A 27,481-nucleotide genomic window follows, 5' to 3' on the forward strand; every position below is an offset into this window, starting at 1 on the left:
TACGTGGCATTTTGATACTGTATTTGTCTCATCATCTCATCGTATAACCATTAACACATGCTCTATTTAATTACAATACACTAGTTTTAGTTTAGTTAACTATTAGTTAATTGGTCGAGCGCTGGACACGTTTCGTATTTGGTTTCGTGGATTGGATGCACATTCCTTCTCGTTTGCTTTGATCTTTTCCAGGTCTCCGAAAGTACCCCATACCTACATATATTCAGCGTATACATTATATTCAAATAATACTTGTGTGCGTGTGCGTGTGCATGTGTGTGTGTGTGTGGTTATAACATAGATACATAATTACATACGTGTATGCATAACGAGTATTTTGTAAAAGACAAAACGAAAAATAACAGTCGCAAAACTGGTGGAATCAAAGCAAATTAAATTTATGTTTATATCAAAGGAATCTTTTGGAACTTAACAGAGAACTACATTACGTGCTAGGGGGGACCATTAGGCTGGTCCTCAGAGAGGACTCAAACAGGAGGCTCACAGAATTTAACACTAAACATAATTCAAATAATTATCGACTTCTGCTGGGATCCAACAAAATAATTACAACAGCTCTGATGAGTTTCGACTTACATAATATTCTGGGGTTCCTAAAACGGATTTCGATCTATTGTACCTTGGGCTTCTTGGGTCTTGAATCGACATCGAACCTAATCTCGCACAGAAAATAGAAATGGGATAACAATACTGCATGGCATTTACATAGCAGGACGCACTAGGAGTTCTGTCATTTGAAATATGTGTAGGTGTTATGGGTAGAAATCAGTAGAAGTGGCGTTTTCCTTTCTAGAGCGACCTCCTCGACGAATGGAATACTTGCTAAGAAAATCGAATCTAAAGGTGAACAATTGTCTGATTGAAGAAAACTATAAGATTATAAGATGTTGAGCTCTTTCTTGGCGATTTCAGGGACCAGCCTAATGCATTGGATTTGCTATATTTTTGGTTTTTCGTTTTTGTTTCAGTGTGGGAGGAATTTCTATCCGTTCAGCCCCGTTTTTTTGTTTGTTTAAGGTGTAAACTGGAATTTGCTTGCTATCAACTAAAACATTGACTAAATTTAATTGCACCTACTCCCCGTCCAACCCGTCTCTGGATCTGGCTTCTGGACCCTCTAGCTGTGCGTCTTGCACAGGCGGAGCAGCAGCGGATAGTGCAGATCCTCGTCGTACAGGGCGGAGTCGGCCTTGAGCTGGAGGTGTCGCTGCCAGATGGTCTCGTTGTAGCGCGTGGCCAGCTCCACCGCAAAGCCCCGGGCCATGCACTCGTCCTGGAACATGCTGAGGGTGCGACCGCGCCTCGGGGCCATGATCAGAGCCACGCCCCGGGGCGCCAGGTAATACCAGATGGTGTCGACCAGCGCCGACCGGGCCTCGTCGAAGAACAGGCAGTCGGCGCACAGGATGAAGTCGAACTTTTCCTGCTCCGCCTGCGCCCGGGCCGAGCGCTCCTGCCACTTGAGGACCGAGCACTTGGTGTAGCAGCTCAGCTCGTTCAGGCAGGCCGTCTTGCGGACGTTGTCCACCGAGACCTCGTTGCCGTCGGTCAGGTGCACGGCGTAGGGCTTGGCGTACTTGGCCAGCATGAGGCCGGCCAGGGAGGTGAAGCCGCCGCCCAGCTCCAGGATCCACTTGCCGCGATACGCGGCCACTTCGGAGAGCACCAGGGCCGTGAGAGCCTCCTCCGAGGGCCACACGCAGATGTTGCCCGTGTTGTTGAAGCCCATGAGATCGCTGGCGGTCAGCTGGCGCTCCATGTGGTGGATGTTCACCGAATACTCGACGTCGTTGTCCAGCTGCATGCGGTACTTGTACCAGTTCTCCGTCTTGCCCAGGCACTTGAGGCTCACGTGGTCCTCGAAGCTGTCCTGCTGCAGCAGGTCGAAGCTCTTGAAGCGCCGCACCGACGCCGTCTGCTCCTCGCTGAACTCGTCGCTGGAGGAGGACACTGTCTCCTCGGAGTCCTTGCGCAGCACCTTGGCCAGAATCTTCCAGCGCTTCTGGGCCGTGTTCTGCAGATTGGGTGTGGCCGGAGGTGTGGGCGGCATGAACCCCTGACCGGCCCCCGCTGGGGGGCACCCCTTGGCCAATCCCTCCAGCTCTAGCTCGGCCATTGGGCCGACCGCAGCCCCAGCCGCAGTCCTATTCAGGTTAACGTCCGTGTCTTGGTTATTGTTAACTGCCAGAGCTCCTGGTCCTCCCGTTCCCATTCCCATTCCCCTTCCGTCCATCGTCATTCTTCGGTGCTCCTTGAACGCATTCAGCGTATTGTCTATATCGTATTGCAGCAGCAGCGATATGGTTGCCAGATGTCCCACTTCCACCTCAGGTGACTGCTCCGTTTTCCGGCTTGGTTGCTGCTGGGTCTGGGAATTGATTTGAGTTTCTGCTGATAATTTTTGTACTAGAATGGCTGACATTTTACTTCAGGCCTGGGCTGCTTGTCTTTCGGTTTCAGTTCAGTTTCCGGATTGGTTTCGCATCTGGAAAGGGAATGGGGGCAGAGGAGAACAGAGTTAGCCAGAGTTTTGCCAAAGTTTTCAAAGTTTTTCTCGTCTGGCCGAAACCAATCTCGAATTTTCTACTTCGCTTCGCCTTCTTTCGGGCCCATCATCTTCCAATTATGAATTTTTAATGGCATTCAAAACGCAAATTATCCGACCATAAAATAAAACATATTATACCGAGCGGCAAAAATCCTACAAAAAATTAACCAAAGTCTTTGGCTACATTTTTATAGACCAGACGTCTGTGAGTACACATTTACTGTATGCATTGGGAGACCTGTATCGACTGTGCTATACCCTGTTCGATTTTCGTAGAATCTTTAAGGAATTAAGGAATGATGTAGATTGTTAGATGATCCTATGATACCAATCATTATATAGCTATACAATGGTTATTTAATGTACTTTTCCAGTAAGCACATTATACTCTAATGAATCTCCGGATCCGCACAGACTCATTTCCATTCTTGGGTTACAGCTCGTCTTTATAAAGAGAGAGAGAGAGAGAGAGACCGAGCTAGTTAAAGCAAATCCTGGGTAAATTTGTCTGGAGTATGTTTTTGAAACACTTAACGAATCGTGGGCTTTCATCTAAAAACCAACTAAAAACAACTACAAAATGTATAGATATCTACAGATATGTATATGTAAATAAATCAAGAGAATATTCCCTCGTGCGTGTACCGTAGATTCTAGCGTGGCCTTTATTGTTTTGATTGTTGCACATTTTCACTCTGTATATTTTGATTTTTGCTGCTTGCCGTATAAATTCATCAAAATTAAGAAATTTTACAGCTCATAAAAATGTTAATTGTGCTGACGTGAAAGCAGGCACACACACTATCAGACAGACACATGTTCAATCTGGGATGGGGATGGGCGGTTCTCCAGCAAAACCGGCCAGCGCATTTGCAACCCACCCATTTCCCAGCAATCACCGACAACACGAGCATATGGTGATAAGAGGGCATTCAGTTCTGATTAAAGGCCCCTGGGAATGCCGTGGGTGGACAATGGACCACCGACACCTGGTCTGGCCAGCCCATAGCCCTGTGCGTGGTGCGGCTGAGTAATTAAAGTTCATCGGAATCCAGGTCTCTTTCTTGGTAGCACTCGAATCTGTTTGTCCGGAGAGAGCAACGAATCTGTACACAGACGGCCGGGCATTGTATACTCCCAGTGTGGGCTAATAAACAGAATTCAAGTTCAAGGTCATTCGACCAGATGGATTGGGGAACCTCGAATGGGGTTGGCTCGCATCGAACTCCATTCAGGTAATCCCTAGATTACCTAGACCTAGATTAGGTTCAGAGGGATGGAGGGGAATGTGCAAGTGTTCAAATGTTGTACTATTCGAATACATATTCGCACTCGTAGTAAACCAGTTGCCCCCAATGTTATCCGGGCATTGACAGGTGACACCTGTGCCGATAAGCTGTTGGGACAAGGAAAGCTGTGCTGTTTAATAATGTATCAAAACTGAACTATTGCGTATTCCACACGGTGAATAATAAACAGGCATTCGGAGGAGATTAGTGTCTCCATTTAAATCTCGATTGGATTGGTTGGGCCTCAACCAAAGTCTGGCTTTGTCCAGAGATGAAGTCGAGAAATACCCACCAACAGATGCCCAAGTCTAACATTTATGGATAGTTTCAGAGCTATTTCATTTGCCCCTTAAATAAACATCAAACGCAGAAAAAGATCAAAGCGGCGCCAACGAGCCAGAAAATAACCCAATCATCCTGTTTGCTATTCCAGAGGGCTATTTAATTTCATGCAACATATCAAATCAGCGAAGTGCTTTATGGTGCCGCCCCAAGCCAGTCAGAGCTCAAAGGGAGGCCGTAATGAATGTCCTAATCAAACAAGACCCTCAGCGAAATCACACCTTTAGCATCGCCATTATGGTCGGTTCGACGTTGCCCAGCAATTCCTTATCAAACATTAACAACTTTGGGGAACTTCGGCAGCTTCTTCTCGAACTACTTTTAATGACTGCCCTGCCCCGCCCAGACCCCCATTGGGCGGAGGCGGGGAAACCTCTTTGAAACCCATGCCTAATGCCCGGCTGAAGAATGCGGATTTTGCATCCGCCGAAATGGGGAAACATGAATATTGAGTGGGCTCTGGAAAACGTGCCCCGAACCAGAAACCCGCAGCTCTGCCTCCAGCAAAAGTTTACGCCGGAAACTTTGGTCCAACTTTAAAGCCCGCCCTGCAGCTGCGACAATAAAAGCCGACAATGTTTGCAAAGTGCCCTGGAAGAGACCCCCTCCACCCGCACACGCTCTGACAACATTCTGAGCAAGTGTTCCTCGCCTCAGACCGGTCTGAGAAACACTCGTCAAGCGATTAGCTGGGAGAAGACCCCACCTGGACAGGGCCAGCCTCCGACCAAAGTTCATTTGCAAGTGAGATACCGACAAAAGGCGGAGGCGGGGACAATTGGCGGTTGCCTCAATCAATGGAAATTTAAACTTCTTTCCCTGGCAAGTTCATCCAATTCGATTCGATTCAATCACTCGAGAAACTTTTCTTGCATTGTGGCAACTGGGAACTGTTGTCGACGGTGCCGTGCAGAAAAGTTGCAAGAACAAAGTGAAAAGGTTTTCCGCCAGCCACACAGCCCCACCACCCCCTGCCGAAAACACTGGGAAAAGAAAGTGAAAAAAAACCGACGTGCGTGTTCTTCTCTCTGCACCCTGCACCCTGCACCGTTCACCCCTTCTGGGTTCACCCGTGAACATTGGGGCAGCACGCGACGCTATATATACGAGGACACACGAGTGTGTATATCCCGCCACATCTGATGAATGCTCGACGCTCTTCGCGCTCATTGCTCGCATTAACTCCCATAATTTATTATTTATTGCAATCTACTGTCACAGCAATTTGCTTGGCTTTTCTTTTTATGCTTCTCTGCGGGTTCTTTATGATTATTTTTTCGACTCTGACCTTGGGGCCCGGAGTGTCAACAGACACATGACTTCTGGGCACACATCAAGACAGACAGACGGAGGGGACTCATACCCGGGCTCGCACGATAAAGAGCCAACTGTGAAAAAGAGTTATTCCAGCGGCACTGTCGCTGTCACTGGGGAGATAATGAAGTCAAATTTAATTATGAACGACGGCGGCGAGGGGCAAACTTTTTCCATCAGCGATAATCTAATACACTGCCAAGATCCAGGAGGAGCACAAGGAGGGGGCACACCAACACACTTTCCCTTAATAAATTCAATTTAGAGATAGAGTGTGACACGAAAAAGGAATCAAATAAGTGCACTTTAGAACCTCTTCTAGCAATAGCCACAAGGTAGCATCGAGTGATTAGCTCTTGTTTCAGAGAGTGATAAAACTCATCATTATTGACAAGATATCGATAAATCACAGCAATGACAGCACTGATTGATTGATCTTTGGCATAGCATACATTTGATAGGGTAGAGGAATGCGGGGTATGGTGATTGATACTCCTGTACCACTCACAGCTTATTTAAGATATAGGCATTTACTAGCCCGTCATATCCTTAGAATACATATTTTGATCATTTAAATGAGTAAATTATAATCTCCGCTCTACTCTGCATACGCGGCGTATGCGTAATCGTCAAAAACTTTCGAACGCTTCCTCGTTCATCCGCCATGTATGTACATAGTCGTATATTTTTCTCCTAGAGTCTTAAAATTTTATTAGCACACATAATCCCCATCGATTTACGACCAACTAACTGTCTGAACTGTCTATATATCGTCATGTGTGTGTGCGTTCTTCCATCTTCTCCCTTCCCTGAGATGTACACGAATGCCCGGACCCGTGCATATCGTGTGCGTGTGTGTTTTTGTGTGATTTGTTTACTGTTTACAGGCGTAAGTTGATTCCGACTCAACGTTTTTTTCATGTTTTTCCTGATTTTTGACTGCAAGCCAACGGTTAGCGCATCTGCCTATCCACAAACGAGTTCCATAAACACATATATACTCGTGCATACATACATACATACATATATGTATGTACAGAGATTACACATGCACGACTGCTCAGATTTAATTTACGCTCGCATCTGCTTTTATTGGGCATTTCTTTTCGATTCAATGCCCATTCCCGTACTCATTCCCGCATCCATTCCCATTCCCATTCAGAACCGCTGCCCTGCCCCTGCCCCAGCCGCCGTCCCCTCCGCAGACGGGTTCAAGTAAGTGCAAAAATGTAAATAAAAATCCAATTTTCTTCCGCTTCTGACGAGTGCACGAGGGGCGGTCGACTGTGGACGCAGTGGTCGGGATTCAGTGGGAAATAAAATATTAATTAAATTATTTGCATAGCACATGGCTTCAGCACTGTGCCCGGTGCCCGGTGCCCTGGGCCCCTCCAAGTCCCACTCCCACTGCCAGTCCTTCTCCGCCCCAGGAACATTTCCGGTCTGGCCTGGCCGGAAGTGGTCGGGCCAAGTGTCGCCTCCAATTTTTATTGCCTGTCACTCACTTAACAGCTCCCCTCGTGGCCTCATATCCGTAGTTCCTTAGCCGCATTTCGGCTGTGACGCTGACGCTGGGGAGGGACGCTGGGGGGTGGTGTGTCGGGAATCGGGGCTAGTGATCCAACAGCTCATGACATTCACAAAAGTTCAAGGGGAATTCCCCGATCCGCTGCACTGCGCTGCAGCAAACGTGATTACGCCGTACCGAACAATGACGGAGAATGGTAAAGAGAATGAGTTGACAAAAAGCAAGCGACGCGTCTCGTCTAGGGAATGGAACTTTTTCTTGGTGACTTGGAAGAAACTGTAGGTAATGGTTTATTGATTTCATTCCGTATGTCTCTGGATATGCGGAAAAGCACTCCTGACAGGGCTATCTAGATGGTGGATAGGGAATAGACTGAAAGAACCCACTCTGTTTTTCATATAAACGGTTGAGGAAGGAAAACGTTCCACATTTCACTGTGTCAGCTGTTTTCATAAATTGATTTTACCAATTAGCGTAGTCGGAGCCACTAAATGAGGGAAGCAAGGGGTTGTTCAGAACTAGGAAGCAGGCAGCCTGCAGCCTGAAGTTCGTCTATCTTAAAAATTGTATATATCACAAAAACGTAGCTCCTCTCCCAGCCACACTTTCAGAGAATAGAGAAGCCTTTGCAGCAATATATTAAACATATACTATTAATATTCTTATCAGGAAATATGTCTATCATTTATTTCCAGATATACCTAGATGAAAAGACATCAAAAGATGTGTCTGTAATCTCTAATAAACTTTACAAGAATTGATATTCCCAGCTGGTCTATTTCCCTATGGAAATGATTCCCTTGAGAATCACGTGGGGAAATCCCCATCGCCATGAAGTGCCGGCTTATATTGACACATCTACGAGTGTGTGGCAGTGGTACGATAATCCCAGCATAGGGAATTCCTTTCGTAAGCCCAAGCAGCATTTGTGATCCTTTTGGTTTCTGGCATCTCCGAGTTATTCGGAAATTGTGATAACAATTTAAGCCACGTACCACAGGAGAATTTACATATTATGCCAAGTCCCCCCTCCCCGCCCCCATCCCCCCTCTACAGCCACCACAACCATATGACACAATTTTCGTGCATATTGTACAGAGGAGGAGGGTCTGGGAGGAGGATGCAGAAAGCGCAAATATGTAAAACATGCTGGGGAAATAGCTGGAAGTCGCCAACTTGTCAGTACGGGGGGGGGGGGGGGGGGGGGGGGGGGGGGGCAGGGGGTTCTCCTTCTGGTCCTAGAGGAGTGTATTCTGCCCAAGAAATTGACCTCCCTCGAAGGAGGGGACTACTTGGGGGTCATTTGGGGATCGTCCCTGAATCCGGGCATCGCAGAGACGAAATACTTTCTTTCCTAGAGTCATTGCAGGGCTCTTAATCATCGGAGGAACGACAAACATATTTGGCAGGCGCCGTAATTTAAAAATAACAGGACAACGCCTGGACGAACAGGACAGCCGACAGCCGACAGTCGGCAGCCGACAGTCGGCAGCCGACAGCAGGGGACATCGTTAGCAGCTGAATTTAACATAACAAATCCGAAAAAGAGAACAAAAAATAACAAGAAATAAAAGCAAATAAAAGGAAAGCAAATGAAAGGAAAGGAAAAAGAAAGAAACGAAGGTCCAGTCTAATCCACTTTGCAGGCCCTAAGCCTAAGAGAGGAGCACACAAAGGGCCAAGCCAATTAGGGGGCCTCTGCCCCTGCTCCTGCCCCAGCTCCTGCCCCTGCTCCTGCCCCTGATGCCACTATTAAATATTACGATTATTAGGCAACAACTAAAAAACTGGAAAATCAGATTTTTCCGCATTCCGCCAGCCTCCATTCTCCATTCTCCATCCTCCGGCTTTCTCCTTTCCACTTTCCCCTTTCCCGCACAAAACAGCAACAATAACAAATAGACGCATCAATAAATAAACAGGAAAATAGTTTGCGCCATAAACATTCGTGTAGTTTTCATACAAGTGTATGTTTATGTGCCTGTGTTTGTGGTACAGTACAGAACAGTACTGAATGTACACGATACAACTGTGTGTGTGTGTGTGTGTGTGTGAGTGGCATGGAGACAATTCTCTCGCTTCAACTAGCAACTCAGTCAAATGTGTGGGCCAGAGGCACGGACAGGATGGACGAAGGAAGAAGGGACATGGAGCATGGGACATGGGACAAGGGACAAGGGACAGGGGACATGGGACATGGGGCATGGGTGTACGTGGCAACATGGTACACACGGACACTCTGCCAAGTCTATAAATAGTCAGCCACCAGTCATGTCTATTTCCCAGTGAGTGTGTGGGAGCAGGGGCAGGGGCCAGCGGCTATGTAGCCTGCCTCAGGTGCACAAACCCAGCCGCAAGGCAAAATTCTGACGTGAGTCAATGCTCCACCGACGACTCTGGGATTCTGGTTAAATTTCAGCATGCTTTCCCCCTCCACGAGGCTGTACAGGACTTGAAATGGTTATGGCAAAGGCCCAACGAGAGATAAACCAATTTGTAAAGTCCAGGAGAGGGCTTGAGCTCTTGAGCGAAGTTTTCGCAGAATCCGAATAGCATCAGGCATAAGCTGGTACGCAATGGAAATGGCCGATGGGAGCTCCATGAGCTCCTACGAGGTATCAGCCAGTTGCCACTCCACAGCAACAGTAACAGACACAGTCTCTGGCTGTCTGTCTCTGGCTAAGTACTCCTGAGGTGAGGGGCCCATAGGATGCCAATGTCGATGCCGGAGCTTCCTCTGCGTGCCGCATAAGTGGTCCTTTGCCGAGTAAACTGGGGGCCAGGGAGAGAGTGGCAGCAGAGGTACATGGAGGAGTCTGCCTAAATGCTTTCATCACTCAGCTGGAAAGGCGCACGCACGCCCCAGTGACTGCACGCACAGCCACGGCTACAACGCAATCTGTGGCAGGGGCAGTGACGGTTCAACACTGAGTCGGAGGTTAAAACCGCTTCAGATAGAGACCCCAATAGACCGCCGCGACGGAGCAGCATAAACTGCTAATTTCACTAAAAATATGCTTTCAAATCAATCTCCTCCAGCCACCACTGACCGACTATGAAGCTAATCTTGATCATGAGTACGGCCCCCAATCTAGACACTTTTCGACTCTAACTCTGACAATGTAATACCTTTTCTGACGGCGATAATATATGAGGTAATTTAAGGCTATTTTTGGAAAGTCGCGTCATCTATCAGCGATAATATGACGGTAATCGAACTTGATAATTCCAATTGAAATATTATGGGTTCGGATTTTGATTTGTGGGGGGATAATTTGAATGAAGTTGTCGCCGACTTGGCTGCCCCTTAAAATGAGGTGCACTGAACAAAACGTATGGATAGATACCCTTATTTCTGCTGGATGGGTTGTAATATATTTTCCATTGACGTTGGTCAGGGATAGACGCACCCAAACGCAAGCAATAACTGCCAATTCAATGTCAATCCCCACGGCAAGATGCCACACGAATCTTGCTCTCTAGTGCAATCCATCATAGCTGGAGGCAGGAAAGCAATAACCTATCGCATGGGTAACATCGGTAATAGTTCAAACGGCCATGCCACCCGAGCATTGGACAAACAACCAGCATTGGCATTGGCATTGGCCATAAATCTCTCAATTGCAAAATATATGTAATATAAAGTTGATCTGAACAGCAAAAACAAAGAAGAACGAGCCGGTGCTTTCCATAAATCAAATCACAATACAATACTCGGGTACTCGTACAGTAGTAATCTTTTCCCATTGAGACAGGGCCGACCTCTGATCCCTTTGAGTGCAGAATTGCATTTTATGTGGCAGGAAATTCAATTTACAATTTACAATTTACCATTTCCTCGTATTTTTTGTCTTGTTTTATTTTCAATCTCAAATATCACAGGGGCTCTGAGGGCTCTGAGGGCGAAGAGAAACGAAATACGAGTGTATTTGAATCTATACATACTCGTCCTGCACAGATACAATTCCTAATGAACTTTGACACATGGCAGGGATACTGTCCGTGGGTGGCCTGCCCGCTGAGCCCGTTGAGCCCGCTCGCGTGTCCGTGTCACAAGTCAAGGGGGAAAGCAGCGACAACAGCAAAAACAGAATGCCCCAAGCTGCAAGCTTGACGCATGCAACTTTTTGGCGAACGGCACTCAGGGGGGCCACTGAGCCAAAGGACGGGGCAGCTACAATGTACCGAAACTGACTGATAGATGAACTGACTGACGGACAGACTGACTGACTCACCGACTGAATGAAGCTCTCCTAAGGAGGTCCTCTAGGAAATATTTTTGGCGATTTTTATGGGAAAAATGTGCTATTTTTGAGGGTGAATAATACAATACCTCTTATGGAATCGAATTATTCTGCTGTTTTACTGAAATTTACAAAAGGATAATTATTTATCGATCACCTAGGCCACTCCCGCTCCCCAGTCCCCACACAAAAGTCGCCAAGCGCACATGTCATGCCCCTGCATGACCGCGGCAAGGAAAACCGCAGGGGCGTGCCCAGGCTTATCGCAAAATCAGGACTTTAACTGCAGCAGAAATGGAAATGGAAATAGAAATAGAAACAGTTAGTTGGTTCGTTAGTTGATTATTACGTGTCCTGTCCTTTCCACTGGCACTGGCACTGTCACTGCACTTTTTTGCGGTACAGTCCTGCTGCCGCAGCTTATCGCCGCTTAATGGGTGACTGCATTTCGGGGTTTACTTTTTGGGCTGACGCTGCGTATGCGCAATTCTCGCTGATTACGTATACCTCGCCGCATCATCGGACCGACCACCGACGAGCAACAATAGCGGGCGAGGCGATGCCTTGCCCCAAGTGCTCTTCCCGTTCCGAGACGGCTTACATTATGCAAACTTGGCAATAAAAATTCAATTAAGTTACAAGGACGCGCTGTCAAGTGCCCTCCCCCCGCTTGGGGGCAGAGGCCATGGATGATAGCTGAATTTGCCGATAAATTGAGAACGTTTCGTAAGCGGCAGCAACAACAGGCGTGGCAGGGGCAGGTCCAGGGGCAACAACAAATTGTGACATGCTGTGCGGCCGCTCACGACTGTGATGCACGTTTTAATTATAATTTTGACGCCAACTGTTTAAACACAGCTACGCTGCCGCCACACACATTCGAGACACATGCGCCATGTGCGAGCAGGGCCATGGAGCGATAACAAAGCCGGGGCCTATGTGAGAGTGCGTCTCGCTTGCACTAATTGCTTGGACCCAAGCAAGTGGCGGCACACCCGAAGCACACCCCCCGCGGGGCACACAAAGAGCACACATGGTCAAAACAAGTCACGAAACCATCAGCCGCCAGGCCCAAAGGCAGAAGAATGCATCGGGAGAAATTCTCGTAAAATTGAATTGAAACCAAAGCCATACGAGCACGATGGATGAAAGGACCGCTTTCTCATGCCGCTGTCAAAGTTTGCATCCACTTCGACTGGCACCTCAGATTCGTTCCGGTTTCTGGCTGTCAAAGCTATCCTGCAACTCCCTCACATGGCCACTACTGAAAAGTCAAGGATGTTGCTCGGAACCAGCTCTTTTTTATGGCATTTCACTTGCAGGTGCTTGTAGCTGCCGTAAACTACAAGCCAGATCAAAAGGAGGAAACCCAGAAAAGGAAAACACACATCAAATGTTACCCTCCATCTCTCTCTGGGCTCTGGGCTATCTTCAGCCTGTATTTGCAGCTGCCCTTTTAACACTCCTCTCACACCACGTAAGCTACATAGTAGATTCCAAATAGGACACAACCAAAGGAGAGCCAGGAGTCTTTAATAGCCAATAGTCTGAAGTGCGATTTTGCCTTCCACTTTGTTATGGGAGCCGTAGCCGTCTCCGGACACGTCTCCCGGCTATCAGTCGAAGAACAAAATTATGTTTGAACCAAACAGAACAGAACCCGACACAGACTTCAGCGAAGAGGGGATACAATAACTTATCGAAGTCAGTCACCAGAATAGCCCAGATTATGAGGGATTTATCGAAGGCAGTGCTTTAGAGTCCTCGGCGATTAATACCTCGACGTAAGTACAGGATGTATCTGTCTTAGTAGCGATAGGACTTGCTACTTGCTTACCTCCACTCAGGCAGACAACAGAGTAGATCAATGGGGTCTCCAGCCGCATAGGTCTCACCCCAAAAATGTGGAGAAATCGGATGGAGCCTCTAATCTGTCCCCTCACTTTTCACAGTGCATTCAAAAGACGGCAGGCATGTGACCGTGTGCCGTAGCCGTAGCCGTATGCCACATGCCACATGCCGCATGACGCTAGCCGCTTGCCACACGCCGTCTCTGTGGCTGTGTCCACTTTTGAGTGTGAGTGCGGTGCGGGGTGGAAGAGGCCTAGCCATGTGTTTCTGTGGGGGTGTAGGAGTGCCGGTTAGATTTATAGCCCCCAAAGCTGTAGATCCGTGGGGTGGCTCTGGGTATGGCTGTGGACTGTGCCTGTCTCTGGGGCTGTGTCCGTGTGCAGTCTGTACTCAATTAATACTCATCAGCGTGACATTAGTGCCATTCGCAGATGAGAATCGGAAGAGGAAAGCAGGAAAAAGCACAGATACACAGACAAGACAGTTGAACACGTGCGGCGCTCCAGCGGCCAATTATTCGGCATCCTGAGAGGACATAATACCTCCGCCCACCTAATGCGTCCTCTCACTCAATCAAAGTTCGTCTCGTTCGAGACGTCTTCTTCAGTCCATCAACGAATCGGTGCCATAAATCTCTTTCAAGTGTGCTACTCATCATCAACAACAGACATTTTTATGCGAAGCATGAACTTTAAACCAAATAAATAGAAAATGGTGGCTCTTCTGCCGTTCTGCTCTCTCCGCTTTTTATGGCACAGCAAAATTTAATGCGACATTTGGCTTTAATTAGTCCATAAAACGGGGACGGGACGGGACGGCAGCAAGAAAACTTTAAACAGTGGGCAAAACTTGAGCTCAGGAGAAGGCCAACAAACAGGGAAAAGCACATAAAAGGGAAAACCGCAGGAAAGCCACAACATGGGGGGCCAGGGCAGGGGCAGGGCCAGTGTCCTTAGTTGACCAAATGGGAAATGCCTGGAAATCATTGAGCGTAAATTAAATGTAATTGAAAGCGATTGACAAATGGAATCGAGATCTGCCAGACCAAAGGCGAATGGGAATCTGGGGGGATTTGCGGCGATTTGTGGGGTGGGTCCGAGCTCAATTAAACTCTGAATGCCCTCGATTCGGATAGAGAATAATCTTAATAATTGTTTATGTGTGGCATTGTAAGAGTCTCCAATTGTGTGAAGTTTTCGTAAGAAATGCAAGACAATAGAAGCGTCTTTGCATTGTTAATTGCATGTTACGTATACGTAACGTATGCGACTAGTAGGCATTAATCAATTGTTAATAGAGGTGCCTACAGACTCTACAAAGTCTAGATGGAAGCCCATCCACGGCCCACAAAGTACCCATAAAAACTTGTAGTTGATCAAAGGAACTGTCTGTTAGATCCCCTCCAATCGAAACTTCAATCTCTCAAAGTTTCCATTCAACCCAATCGATGGACTTTTGCTTTATTTGTTTTGTTTATCTTTAACTCATAAGAGCGATAAATTTATGATGAAATAAATACGACAGTATGCAATTGAACTTTCAAGAACTTTCCTTCACATAGTAACTTTATTTTAGTAGGAGAGAGTACTCGAAGCACGGCTCTGCCTCTTGGTGCTCTCTCAGTTTCACTCGACCAAGAGAGTTCTCCGAGAGGCAACCTTTCGAGTCAGGAATGAGCAGTCAGGAGAGTGCGGGAGTGATATTTCCGAACACCTTTGGACTTTTGCTAGCAACTGAAAAGTGCTGCCAAAGATAATATTTATTTTAGCTGCGAACTAACGCCCAAACGGTGACCTTACGTTCCACGGCTTTACTAAAAGTCACCGGGAGTTAGATAAGTTAAATTATGCTCTACTGTTATTGATAACGAAGCGGCCTTAAACGGCCTTTGGGGGACACTAGATAAGAGGAAACTTATCACGGGAAATATGTAGATATTCTAAAATTCAATTTCCAGCAACACATTTTTCGGGTACCCAGCGAAACGATTGGTCCACAAACAAATAAAAAACAGACATTAAATACCCCAAAAGTTGATGAACTGCAGAATATTGTTTTGCGGAATGTACAGATCTAAACACACAAAGGATTCGAAATGCTTACGTTGGAATATTGTACACTCATCCGCATTGTCGGCCGGGCCATTAAATCGCTTGAGGGCGGACGCAGACTAAACTCCGAAATGTTTGGGATCTCTTCATTGACGATATGTTTGGTTCTGGGTTCTAGTGTTTGTTGAATATATTCAATACTCAACAAAAATCAAATAAATTTAATCACTTTTTCAAGATATTAGCTGAAGCTTTATTTACAAAATATTTGAATTTGTTTCCACTTTTTGTTTGAATCCACGCACAGTATTTTCCGAGCACACGCGCCTCGAAGCAACAACAAATGACGGAAGCCGCCAACGAAAAGCGGGAAAAGCGCCGTGTTTTCCACCTTCGACTCGTTTTCTGGCCAACGGCCACAAATAGTGCTTCGAATCTCAATCCTGAATTTCCGCCGCTTCGAAAAAGAACGTTAATTCAAACGTATTCGAAGGGAGAGAGAGACACTCTCACGAACGCGCTCCGGTATGAGCTGCAACCACGCGGCGTATGAGCAACGACTGAAATTGTATTTGAGCGAAAAGAGCTTCTCTGCCGAAAAATACACCCGGTCGAGCAGGTTCGTTCGCAACATCGAACCTCGAACCACGAACCTCAACCTCGAGCTGGCTAGAAGTACTGTGTATGGCAGTAGTTCTATATGGTTAGATGGTGTACCATTAAGAGAATGGGAAGAGTAAAACAATGTATTTGAGGTGTGGATAGATCTCGAGGAGAAGAATCCAGGCTGGCTGGCTCATGATGACGCGGCGGTGGCTGAACGCCAGAGCCGAAGACCTGTGTTAGACCTATCGTTAGCCGTTGGGTGGAATTATCTCTTCTTTTTTGGATCATTTATTCAGGATTAGAGTGGGAGTACCCTAAATGATGATGACGCTACTGAGTTGAGTGTATACACTCACCCACACACTATTTATGGGAAAGCCAACTACAACAAACTTCGCTCACTCATCCTGATAATGACACCTAATGGATGTACATCAAATGCGTTGACAGGCTTCCTTCAAGGACCTCTGTATTGTTTGCGGCGTGGCCCGTGACCTATGTTAATGTCTATGAACCAGCGATCTTTCCTTTTATATTACATTCATAATATATCAATCATAAACAGTCTGCAACTTAAATACAGAAGTACCACTGTACCTCTTTAAGAGAACCGCAACACACTCTGGATAGAATCAGCGGAATGTTGATTCACAGAAGATGCAAGGATTGACAGTTCCCCTACCACCCACTGATCCCGTCCCTTTTGTTAGTTGGCATCTCAAATGCCGTCCCCCAAAAATTTGATGGTTTCCGGTTTGATTGAAACCAAGAATACGCCAATATTTGTAGTGTCGCACGACTTTGGAAACTGTTGGCAGAGCTGATGTAATGTATCTCCTGTTACCAATTCCAAGTAAACTTGGGCCCTCTCTGGCCCTGCTTTACGAAACCCAAAAGAAAGGACACCACTGGAGGGGATGAGAGGATGGGGGTGTCAGCTCGTGGCGGCGTTTTGACGTGTTAATGCTTCTTTTGGCCAACGATTTGCGTTGGCCGAGCTCTCGTATAGCAGCATACGGCTCACCCATCGCCCCGCTCTCCGCCTCACACTTTATTTTGTTGCTTTTAAATGATTTTCCATTTACAAATTTCACGCGTCTAAATGTTTGTCTTCTGCTTGTTGGACTGTTGTTGCTTATCTATTTCCTTTTGATTTTTATTTTTGATTTTCCTTTTGCCTTTTTTCCCTGAATGCCGCTGGCGAAATTCCCGTTCATTCATAAAAAAAGAAGGTGCACGGACGGGTGCGGGAGGTGGGGGGTTTGTGCGACTCGCGGACGTGGAAAACAGAAAACAGCAAACAATAAAAGGCCAGAGCAGCAACGCCGGCAGAGAGCCAGAGAAACGGCAGAGCAACGCCAGAGACTGGCCAGACAAACAGGCGGGAAAAGTGAATGGGGTGGGAAGGGAGAGGGTGGGGGAAAACCATTCTGGAGATGGTATAGCCATGAGGGCGAAGGAGGGCGAAGGAGGGCGAAGTGGACGAAGTTTTGTTTTTGGTAACGTCGCTGTTGGCTCTTTTACTTTTGGCTTTATTTATATTAATACATATGTATTTGTATCTGTGTGCTCCTATGGCTGTGTGTGTGTGTGTGTCTTATTTTTATTTATTTTCTTTTTATTCAACGCGTCTGAAAACAAAACACAAAACGCAAAAAAATGTTGTCAGATTTTTGTTACTTTTTACGAGGAACAAAAGAACAGGGAAAAAAAAAAACAAAAATCAAAACAAAAATGTTCAAAAAGAAGAACCTAAAAAAAGCGAAAGCTGTAGCCTAACGACTGATAAAATTGAATCGACACTGAGAGAAAATATGGGAAGCAATGGGAGTAGACATCGATGGATGATATTTGATTGAAAACTTCAACTCTTTTGTGTAAACGAGATTCACCAAGGAAACCACTCGGATCCGAGCAAACAGCGATAAATATTAAGGGTAATCAAGGTGACTGTTTTCCTAGAGATCCGCGGAATTAAATTATTCGATTAAAACACCCCACAACATTCCGCAACCCAGTTTTCTCTGAGTGTATAAGGAGCCGCCTCCGCCTCGACCTTAGCCCTTGTTCCCTTGTTCTGCATTTTCTGTGGTTTTTCCTTCGGGTCCACCAGCAGGAGAAACGGAAAGAACAAAACAAAAATATGCCAGCTGAAAATGTCAACCGAAGGGAAGCAAGGACAAACTGTTAGTCGATAAGGTCGTCCGAATCAGAGCACACACAGAATCGGGTTAGAGCTGTCAGACATTCTGTCAGGTCGGAGGAGGAGTTGGAGGTGGAGGTGGGCACGGGATGGGGATGGGAGTGGGCCAGTAGTGATACCCCAAGCAGCGATTACCCTAATTCTCTGGCAGGATTCGGAGTGGGTTTCGGCGGGGGGTTCGCTGGGTTTAAAGCTGAGAGAATCCTGCCACCGTTCCACGAAATTGGAAATTGGTTTTCCATGATTTATCTCTGCCATTGGCGGTTCAACAGAACGAAGCGGATACGATTCTGATGAGGATGATGCATACATACATATGTGCGAGTAAACGGATTGAATAACAGGATTGTTGGTAGGGATTAACGCCATGGAGAGGTTGCTCAAACGAAACCAAAGGAAACCACCTTCGTCACTCCTTTTGCGAGGGCTTTCCCATCCCAGGCACTTGTAACCTTTCCAAGGTCCACCTTCCACCACTTACATAACCGTTCAAGGGCTGCACTGCTGACGCCTGATCTTTCGGCACATAGTTCGAGCCAAAACGTGGGTTTATTTTTAAACGGAACGAAGAACCCGAAATTACAATTATTTATGTGAGAGGCGAATAATTCATGGCTCATTTGCCGCTGCACCTGAAGGCTTATTAAAATAGAGCGAACGAACCCGAGAACCCAAGCAGAATAAATAGAAGCAGGCCACAGTCGAGTGTTCCGACTATAGGATACCCTGCCCGCCGCGAAGATTCATTCATAAATAGCCTGTCCGATTGTGTTGTTAATATTTGATTTAATAATTATTAATTTATCCGTAAAGTTGTACCCAACAGGGGAGGAGAAACGAGGAGGCGATCGATACACGTAGTGCCTAGGGGATGGGAAACCCCTTTATTTCGGACTTATGATTAATATTTGTACTACTCTAAGACTCGTATTCTCGTGTACCGAACACCGAATACCCAGAGCCAAAAGTCATACCAAGGGGACACGGGAGACGGGAGACAAGGGTGTGCGAGTGCGAGTGCGCTCCCCGCATGCGGCTTCTGACATTGTTGCTGTCGTTCCTGTTGTCTCTGTGGCCGTTGACAGGCAAACAGCAAAACCAGATAAAAGACAGCAGCAATGGCAACGGCAACGGCAACGGCAACGGAAAACTGAAATAATGATACCGCAAATCGGGGAGGAGCAACAAACCGAGCGAACAGTTGGCATTTTCGATTTGCGTCAACGTCGTTGGTCGTTGGTCGCTGGTCGCTGCACGTTGGTCGTTGGCAGTGTCCGGAGATGGACGGACCTGAAGACCGAGCAGCCCAGCGCTGGGCGGAGGGAGGAGGGAGGCGGCAGGAGGGCGGAGGGCGGACAGCCGGACTGCCGGTCATGTAAAATTGATGTACAAACGATTCTGTCTCTCGGTCCCGTCTGGTCCGCATGTGAAATAATTATTAATAAAAATAATGTGCCATGAAATGTTTTCGTTGTCGTCCTCGCAGATGCACTTCCGCCTGCTGCGCTGTGGCTGGGTTCCTTGTATGTTTGGGAAGGGGGTGGGGGCTAAGGAGGGCAGATATACGGGCATCTCTACGGGTAATTAACAAACAGCGGGACGGGCTATAGTCAAGTTTTGCCAGCTCTCAGCTGGTGCCAGGGGAGTCGTACTCTTGCATCGCAAAACATTTTAGTTTTAATGACAACAGCAGAAGGGAATTCCTGTAGGAGGGATGTGCATGTACATAAGAGTTTAAGATAATTCGAAACCTTGAAGTATTCTCGTTCACTCGAGATTTAATGCGTTTTTGTACACACTCCAGGCACTTGAATGCACAATTTTGAATTCAAGCAAATCGGTTTTTGTTATTCTATGAGTACTTCCTACAAATCATCGAATATCCAATACGAGTAATAATGGGAGTATTCCTTTTATACTCGAAAGAGTCAACAACGTCTTTGGGTCATCTGCTGCTTCTGTAAAACCACTGAAGCCTCGAGAAATCTTTGAGATTGTTGGAACACTTGGTTCGTTGTCCTATCCTCCTGCTTCCTGTATAAAGGAGTATGACCTGCCTCAAATCGATCCACATCGAAATACATTATCAGAAACCCCTCCACCACCTACCCCTTCGAGCAATTACTGCCAAATGCTTGAGAGAACATCCGACAGTAAGTAGCTAATTATCCCAACTCGGTCCGGACGGACACCTTCCTTCAACGCCATGCCACGCCCACAGATGCCCGGCTGCCCCTTGCGTCCGCCGCTTTTCAATTAGCTTTGAATGTGATTTTGAATTAAATTAAATCGGTTATTTTTATACGGCCAGTATAATTACATTTTATTCGGCATTAATTGCTGCCGCCTTCCTCTGTGCGGCCGAGCAGGTCGTTCTCCCCCAGCCCCTCTGCCCCACAGGCCTCTAAAAGCCTGTTGTATGTATCTTTCATTTATATTTGAAAACTTGGCACAAACCGTGCCCACAATGGGCAGTGCATGACGCAAGTGACACGACCACGACCACGACATCGAAAGCCCAAGACATACCCTCGTGCGGGGTCCCACCTCCGATTTTTTTGGCCAACTGAACGAACATGGGTTTCGGTTTGGGTTCGGTTTAGGGTTTGGATTGCAGTATTTTGAAGGCATTTTAATTACTTGCAAATTAATGGCGCATATTGCATGCCCGCGAAATCGTTGAAGATGAAACGAATACAAGCCATAATTATGCGAATGTGGATCATAAATACTTCGGACTGCAGACTGCCTGGGCGGGGGGCGTGTGCTTGGAAAAGCGAAAAATTTCACGAGGGATCTTAGCCGTGAGCAGACGCTAAACATAGATGCCCGAATAAACAAAGTCAAAGGCGATCGCCGAGTGTACTGCATTTAAAAGCATCTTCCCCTTCCTTCCTCTCCATAGGTAAACAATATTGGGAATTATCCAAAGCGGAAAGCGAACAGAAGCACCCTAGTCGATGATGGATGATGGGCAATAATTGCACAGATAATGGAATGTGTCCCATGAATAGCTTAGCTCTTAAATGCTGTGCTGTTCCACAAATCAGAAATGCTCCAAAATTCTCTGTCCATGCAGCACACAATGCAAATCCAGAAAATATATACGAGTATACATACATATATGTATGTACGAGTAAAAAAGCGGCAACTGCATCGGCAAAGGCATTAAATTAGTGAGCCAGGGGCACTTGTGCCCAACGTGGCCATCATTTCGATGCCCAAAAAGTTGGCAACAAATTCGCGCGCCGTTTTTCAAGTACCGTTTTGGCCGCAGTCCCTGTGTCTGCGTTTCCCCTCCACCTGTCCCTGCCCCCTTGCCTTTGCCTCCTCTTGGTGAAGTGCTCGGATGCGGCGCTGGGCGCCCCATTGAAACTGTTTGTGCCACCAGCCAGTGCAGCTTGGCCATTCAGACACACACACGAGTATCTGTATATCACCACAGCTGTGTGATGGAGTCACAGCTTGAGTTTGTGTGTGCTTGCATGTGTTGATGGGTTGGCCCATTTCCCCATAAAATATTCAATAATAATCTTCGCCTTGACCACGTCGCATATGCCGAGTGCCAAAAGGACTTTTGTTGGCTTCCGTATCCATTCAAACACTTTCTAAGGACTCGAGAGGGGAAGGAGCAAAACAAATGCCTGGAAAAATGTATAAAAATGAAATGAAATCATTGCAAAATATTTGGAAATACTTTTTGGACCTTTTTCGTTTACTTTTTTCTCTCATAGTGCCACATCTAAGCGAATAGAAATATTAGAAACTTCCCACACTTTTCCTTAAATATTTACATACTGGTAAGCAAAGGCCGAAGCGATGATTTTTTGGAATTTTAATCAAAAAGAAAAACATAGTTCATGTCAGTTTTCTGTTGAACTTTCGAAAGTATTTAATCTAATACATATGTAGGTGTATGTACGATTATGGCCTCTAAAAACGTGTTCTGGAAACCACAAACTTTCTTGATATATTAACAATGAATCGATCTATGCTAAAAATATTACTTCATATAATTTGGTAGGTAGCGGTTTGACTTTTGAAAATTGTTGAACCTATTCAGTTGAGCGGCACTGTATGTGGAAAAGAATTTTTATTTACAAACAAAAAAGTGTTCTGTGTTCAGTTCAGAGGGCAAAGTAATATGCTCATTGTATGGCTCATAAATGAATATAACATTAGTTTATAAATAGCGGAAAATTAACGTTGAAAGTAACAAAATTATCATTATATGACGCTTCTGCATACTCTCTTGGTCTCAGTAGTAATGAAAATAGTGTAATAAAACTTAAAAATGCATAACCCATTACCATCCAGAGGCTGTTTTAGTCAGCCTTTTGGTGCAGCACTGGCTTAGAAGATAAATTCTGTAATTTTGGTTTTATTGGGGAATATTTTAAGAGTTTAAAGTGCAACAATCTCTGCGGATCTCTCCACTGAGACTTCAACAGAAAACCACTAAAATGTAAGTTGAAGCATCTCCAGTCTCCGGGAAAGTTTCGCCATAAACATTGTGTACACAATTGTTGTTGTTTTATGTTTTTTTGTTGTCTGCATGAATTTGATTAATTTATATTTTCATGCATATATTTCCCTTGTTATCCATTTGCTTTTAGCGCCTTTGTCAGAGCACTTGAAATGCTTTGTTTGTACGTACGTATATTTTATATCAGCCAGACAGCATCTAGATATAGATTTATGTATTCTCTATGTATTTTGTGTGCCGTGCTGTGCTGTGTGTTCTGCGTGGCAAATGGACAGTTGGCCATTAAATGGCCTCCGTGCCCCCCCAGATGTGGCCACAAGTGCTCATCGTAATCGTATTTCATTTTTCTCAGTTTACATTCAATTTGCTCCCGACAATCAGCATTCAGCATTCGACATTCGACCGAAAAGTCGCTTGAGCAAAAACATTTGGTTTCACTTTGCGCATAATTAACTTTTTCATTTGCCGCCCTACAAACACATTTCCACATTTTCCGTATTTGTGTATATTTTCCGATGATTTTACCGCCATGCCTGAATCGCTGCTAAATTCAATTGAATATTTCGGGATATTGCGGGGATTATTTTGAAAAGCTGCGATAATTATGCATAAATCTCTTTTATGATGTGGGGGCTATGTGAGTTATGTAATTTATGTATTTCAAAAATCTATATTTCGGCTTTTGGTTGTGTGAATTGAACGAGGATTGCCGGCTGAATCACAATGCTTCATGGCGTAATGGTAATTGCGTATGATATGGTGCTATGAGGAATAAACAATTATGCTGGATAGGAGCTTAGGTGTTTGTTTATCTAGAAAGATGTCCAAAAGAGATATGTAAAGATGTTTAGATTGGATCCGTCCGCGTCTTTTGGAAGAAAGTTTGCCTATTACTTTGCAACAGGGAAAATCGATTAACTTGAATAAATATAATAAGTAATTGAGTTCAATTTAGCCATAATTTCTATTTAAAGTTTATTTTTGGCTCCCCTACCGCGTTGCTGGCCTTTCTGACGTTGCTGGCGTACACGCTGCGTATGAGTAATGAGCAGAGGCGTTCGATTTCTTGCTCTTGAAACGATGCCAAGCGTGCTCAGACAATGGGCCATAGACTGGCAGCAGACGCGGACTTTTCATTGAAAATGTGTGGCACGAAGTGCGAGAATGGGAGAGTGGGGCAGTGGCGGCCCAGTCAGACACAGACGCAGCGACGGCGAATAAGAAAATCCATTTCCAAAATAGCAAAGTAATTGCAAATCGTAAAACTCATGCAACCAGATCGAAAAAAACTACATTATATGGAGACCTCCTCCCTGAGACACATACATGCATATACGTAGTGTTTGTGTATGTTTGTGTGATGCTGCCTATGTGTATAAATACATGTTTTGGTGTTGTTTCGCACTCTCATTTTCTCGTAGTTGTTTTGCTGCCAGCGGACGACTGAAGGGGCCGATGATTATGTTCGTCAGTTTGATTACGCATACGCATTGTTGCCGCTGCTAGATCCAATTAGAGTGGACCCTGCCCCGCCCCCTGCTGCATGCCTGTGTGTGCGTGTGTGTGCGGCTAATTGTCAGCCAAGTGCACTCCTTTTAGTTACTTAAATGTAATTGCGCACAAGTGCAATTAAGCAGCTTGACACACGCGGCGCAAATTTCCACGCCAGCCAGGGCTCTGGGCCAGGACAGAGAAACACCCAAGCAGCTGTCGGGCCAACAGAGCTGTCGGCTTGGCTTTTACTACACCGCCAAAGGCGGTGGCTTACGGCTGTTTTACCGTCAAAGACAGTCTCCACTCCAGCTATTTCTATGGCGCGTGAGGCACATCCCATGCTATTCTATAATTTTTCCAATAACCAGTATCTTATCCATTATTACAGCTCCAATCTGATGTGGTACTGCTGATCTCCAAGACTCTCGCACAAAAATCAATTCGAATCCATATTTCTTTCGATTCAAGTCCTAGGCATCACTGGTGCCTGCCACTCCTCAGACATCGGCCCCTGACTCCTCGGCCGCTCCTGCACTTTGTCTTCATTCATTTCGAGGCAGATTCGCCATCAAGTCGTAAATTTTAAATGCCTTTGTAGGTCATTGCTGCCAAAAGGGGCAGGAGCATCGAGAAAGCGAAAAGAAAATAAACGAAACGAGAAGAAAAGAAAAGAGGAAGAACACGAAAAAGAGAAAGAACTCTTGTAAGACGAAAGTTTGAGCTGAAATTTTGCCAAGCGAGTCTTTTGAACTGCAGTCTCCCGTGGCTCCTCCGCTCCTTCAAGGCGAAATTTATGCGCCTGGCTGCGTCGGTCAGCGAAATGGCGCCAAAGTTCAAAGCTCCAGTCAAAGGTTGAGCGGCCCGGTGCCCCACACGTGCTCTGAGCGAGGGGCAGAGAGCCACTTAGTGGCCTTCTCCCACTCTCCGGGCCTGCATGATTGACTTTTGGCCATGGCTGTGGCTGCCATGGCTTTTGTCTGTGTGTCCTGTTCTGCATTCAATTTTATTGCAAATTGTTTGCAACAGTGTTTGAGGCGTTGTTGTTTGGCCATGCAGAACATGTCGCAATGTTCGAGGCCCAGGGCACAGGGCACAAGAACTGCACTGGCCATAAAAAATGCTGCTGCAGTGCAGCCTGGCACCAGAGCCTACCGAGAAGGATATGGACACGCACACAAGGAGGCAATCGAGAGAGGGGAGGCAAGAGCAGTGTAAAGGCGGAAAAGTGAAAAAGTGTTTGCCCATCACGTTGTACGAGTATTCGAAATGTGAAATGTGAACGTAACAGCAGCGAGGGCTGCAAATAAAGTTCTTCTTCTGATCTGATGCAAGCAAACCTGCTGCAAGAAGCACTTCCTCCAAGATAGTTCCTCCAAGCTACTCTCAGACACTCAGCAGCCATAAAGTTCTTAAGCCTCTTAAACTTGACTTTACTTGAACTTTCATTCAACTTTCATTGAATTGTACTGATACAGGATCGTTCTCTCTGTCTAATAGCGGAAACCCTTTCAAGACTAATTTAATGGAGTTCATTAGATCCTTTTTGGTTTACCATTTATCATAATCAAAAACAACAAACACAAGGCGCATTGTTCCCCCATTCAGCGTGAGTATCTTTATTCATTTCATGAATGGTTCAACCCAAATTCCCTAATCTGATGAGAGGCTCTCATTCAAAATTCAAATGACTTTTCAGCCCTCGATGCACACAGCCGCACTTTCAATGGCACAGGCACAGATATAGATATTTTGCGCTCATTGAAACACACGACGGCATGCATGCATACATAAGCCAAAAACAATGCAGACACACTAACACTCTCACAGAGGCACTCGCAGAGCCATGGCAAATTTACAGACAACCCGAAGCGCTCCTCCAAAGGCAGAGCGAGTGCCAGCGGCGAACAGAATGTTGTTTGGATTTATTGTTATGCGAAACTTGCCTCTAAATATATTTCTATACAAATATGCAAATATTTATGGTACATATGTTGCATTTGCATTTGTATTTGCATGTGTGTGAGACCCCTCGAGCATGCATCCGACCGCGTGTGTGTGTGTGCGTTGGCACGGCTGCGGCAATGCTTTACAATTAATTTGGCACACACGGCGTATGCTGAATATTATTTGGTGCATCGTCGCTCGCGTCTCCGCAATCGAGTAAATCCGTGGCAATTGGCAATTATACAAATTTTCTTCATACACAATTGCCAGCGCAAGTGGAAAATAGACCAAGGAGTGCTGAGCCCCACCATTCTGTGGGATGGATGGGCAGCAGGAGGGGCATCCTGGCGCACGTTTCCGCTGTTGCCACGGCCACGGTGATTGATGGTTTGACCTCCTCCAATGATGCGACAAAGTGGCAGCTCTGTAAATGATTCAGCCAGAGAAGGGAAGGAGTTGAGTGGCGTGGAGATGGAAATGGAAATGGATCTGGTGTCAGGTCAAAGGTCTACTGAACTTTAAATGTTTCAGCGACATTTACTTTTGTGCTTTAAGACATTTCATCAACCCATCAAAATACCAAAATAATACCAATAACTATTATATTATCTATGATATTTATCATAAATACGTACATTGTTTGTGTATTCGAAGCTAAATACAATGTAGGTCCTAAAATACTTGAAATTACCCACAATTTCAAATCTACCTACACATGTGGTATAGTTCCACGAATATACATAGGTGCACATTGTAATTGAACTATTTTCTTCGATTTTCTCTATCTATAGCTAGTTAGCTGAGAATATGTTCTTTCTAAACTGATTCTATAATTGATTGATTTTCGGCCAGTGTACTTACCAAATTGTCATTTAGAAAGAGATATCAGCAACGGGAAGAAACTATCAGGAACCGCTTTCTTCCTCGCCTCCGACGATTGAGCTAATGGCAGCAGCGACAGACACAAGCATGTGGAAACACGAACAAACATGCGTAGTCCTGATGCATAGTGGGGGGGAAGGGGGGATGGGAAGTAGGGCCGGCAGGTGTCACAACAATGGCGCACGCTTTTCATGTACATATCAACCGATTCATCGCATTCCATTAGCACCATCCAAGTCTCCGTCGTACTCTACGAATCCCAAATATTATAACTTCAAACGATTCTCGGTTCGTTTATTTATACAAAATTAGTTTACGCCCGACAACCAAGAACCACAACGGGCGAGGAGGGGCGGCGAGCAACAAATATCATTTGCAGACACTTAAAAAGCGCTTTTGTGCGGCTGGCGTGGTCCGTTTATTATTTCAATAATTCTAAATGTTTTGGCGGCTCTTTGACGCACAAGAGGAGAGCGGACCAGCCAACAACTGCAGCGTGCGAATCGAGCGTGGAAACTAAGCGAATTAAAATCATTCGCGTTTAACTGCATGCCCAGCGATTTGTTTAAGCGTTTTTTGAGTGTTTGCTGTGTGTGTGTGTGCGTTATTAATTGCAATTAATGTTCGGGCGTGGGTGCTATTGTTTTCTTTCAGTTTCCGACTGCGCGTAACGTTTCT

The 27,481-nt window shown here is 45.8% G+C and overlaps 1 protein-coding gene across 2 annotated transcripts; it reads right to left on the reverse strand.

Moving 5' to 3' along the window:
• Nucleotides 1-27,065, reverse strand: LOC6596435 (calmodulin-lysine N-methyltransferase). 2 transcript variants are annotated; one of them, XM_026987674.1, is made up of 2 exons: nt 26,783-27,065; nt 1-2,506 (listed from the first exon to the last, which is right to left on the reverse strand). In XM_026987674.1, exon 2 carries the CDS (start codon nt 2,441-2,443, stop codon nt 1,139-1,141), a length of 1,305 nt encoding a protein of 434 aa, XP_026843475.1. In that variant the 5' UTR covers nt 2,444-2,506; nt 26,783-27,065; the 3' UTR covers nt 1-1,138. The 2 variants fall into 2 exon arrangements, with proteins under 2 accessions (XP_026843475.1, XP_026843474.1); XM_026987673.1 differs by lacking the exon at nt 26,783-27,065 and adding an exon at nt 15,241-15,697.
• Between the last annotated feature and the right edge of the window lie 416 nt (nt 27,066-27,481).

Source organism: Drosophila persimilis, unplaced genomic scaffold (genome assembly GCF_003286085.1).
Source record: "Drosophila persimilis strain 14011-0111.01,24,50 unplaced genomic scaffold, DperRS2 tig00000124-arrow-pilon, whole genome shotgun sequence".
Taxonomy (NCBI): Eukaryota; Metazoa; Arthropoda; class Insecta; order Diptera; family Drosophilidae; genus Drosophila; species Drosophila persimilis.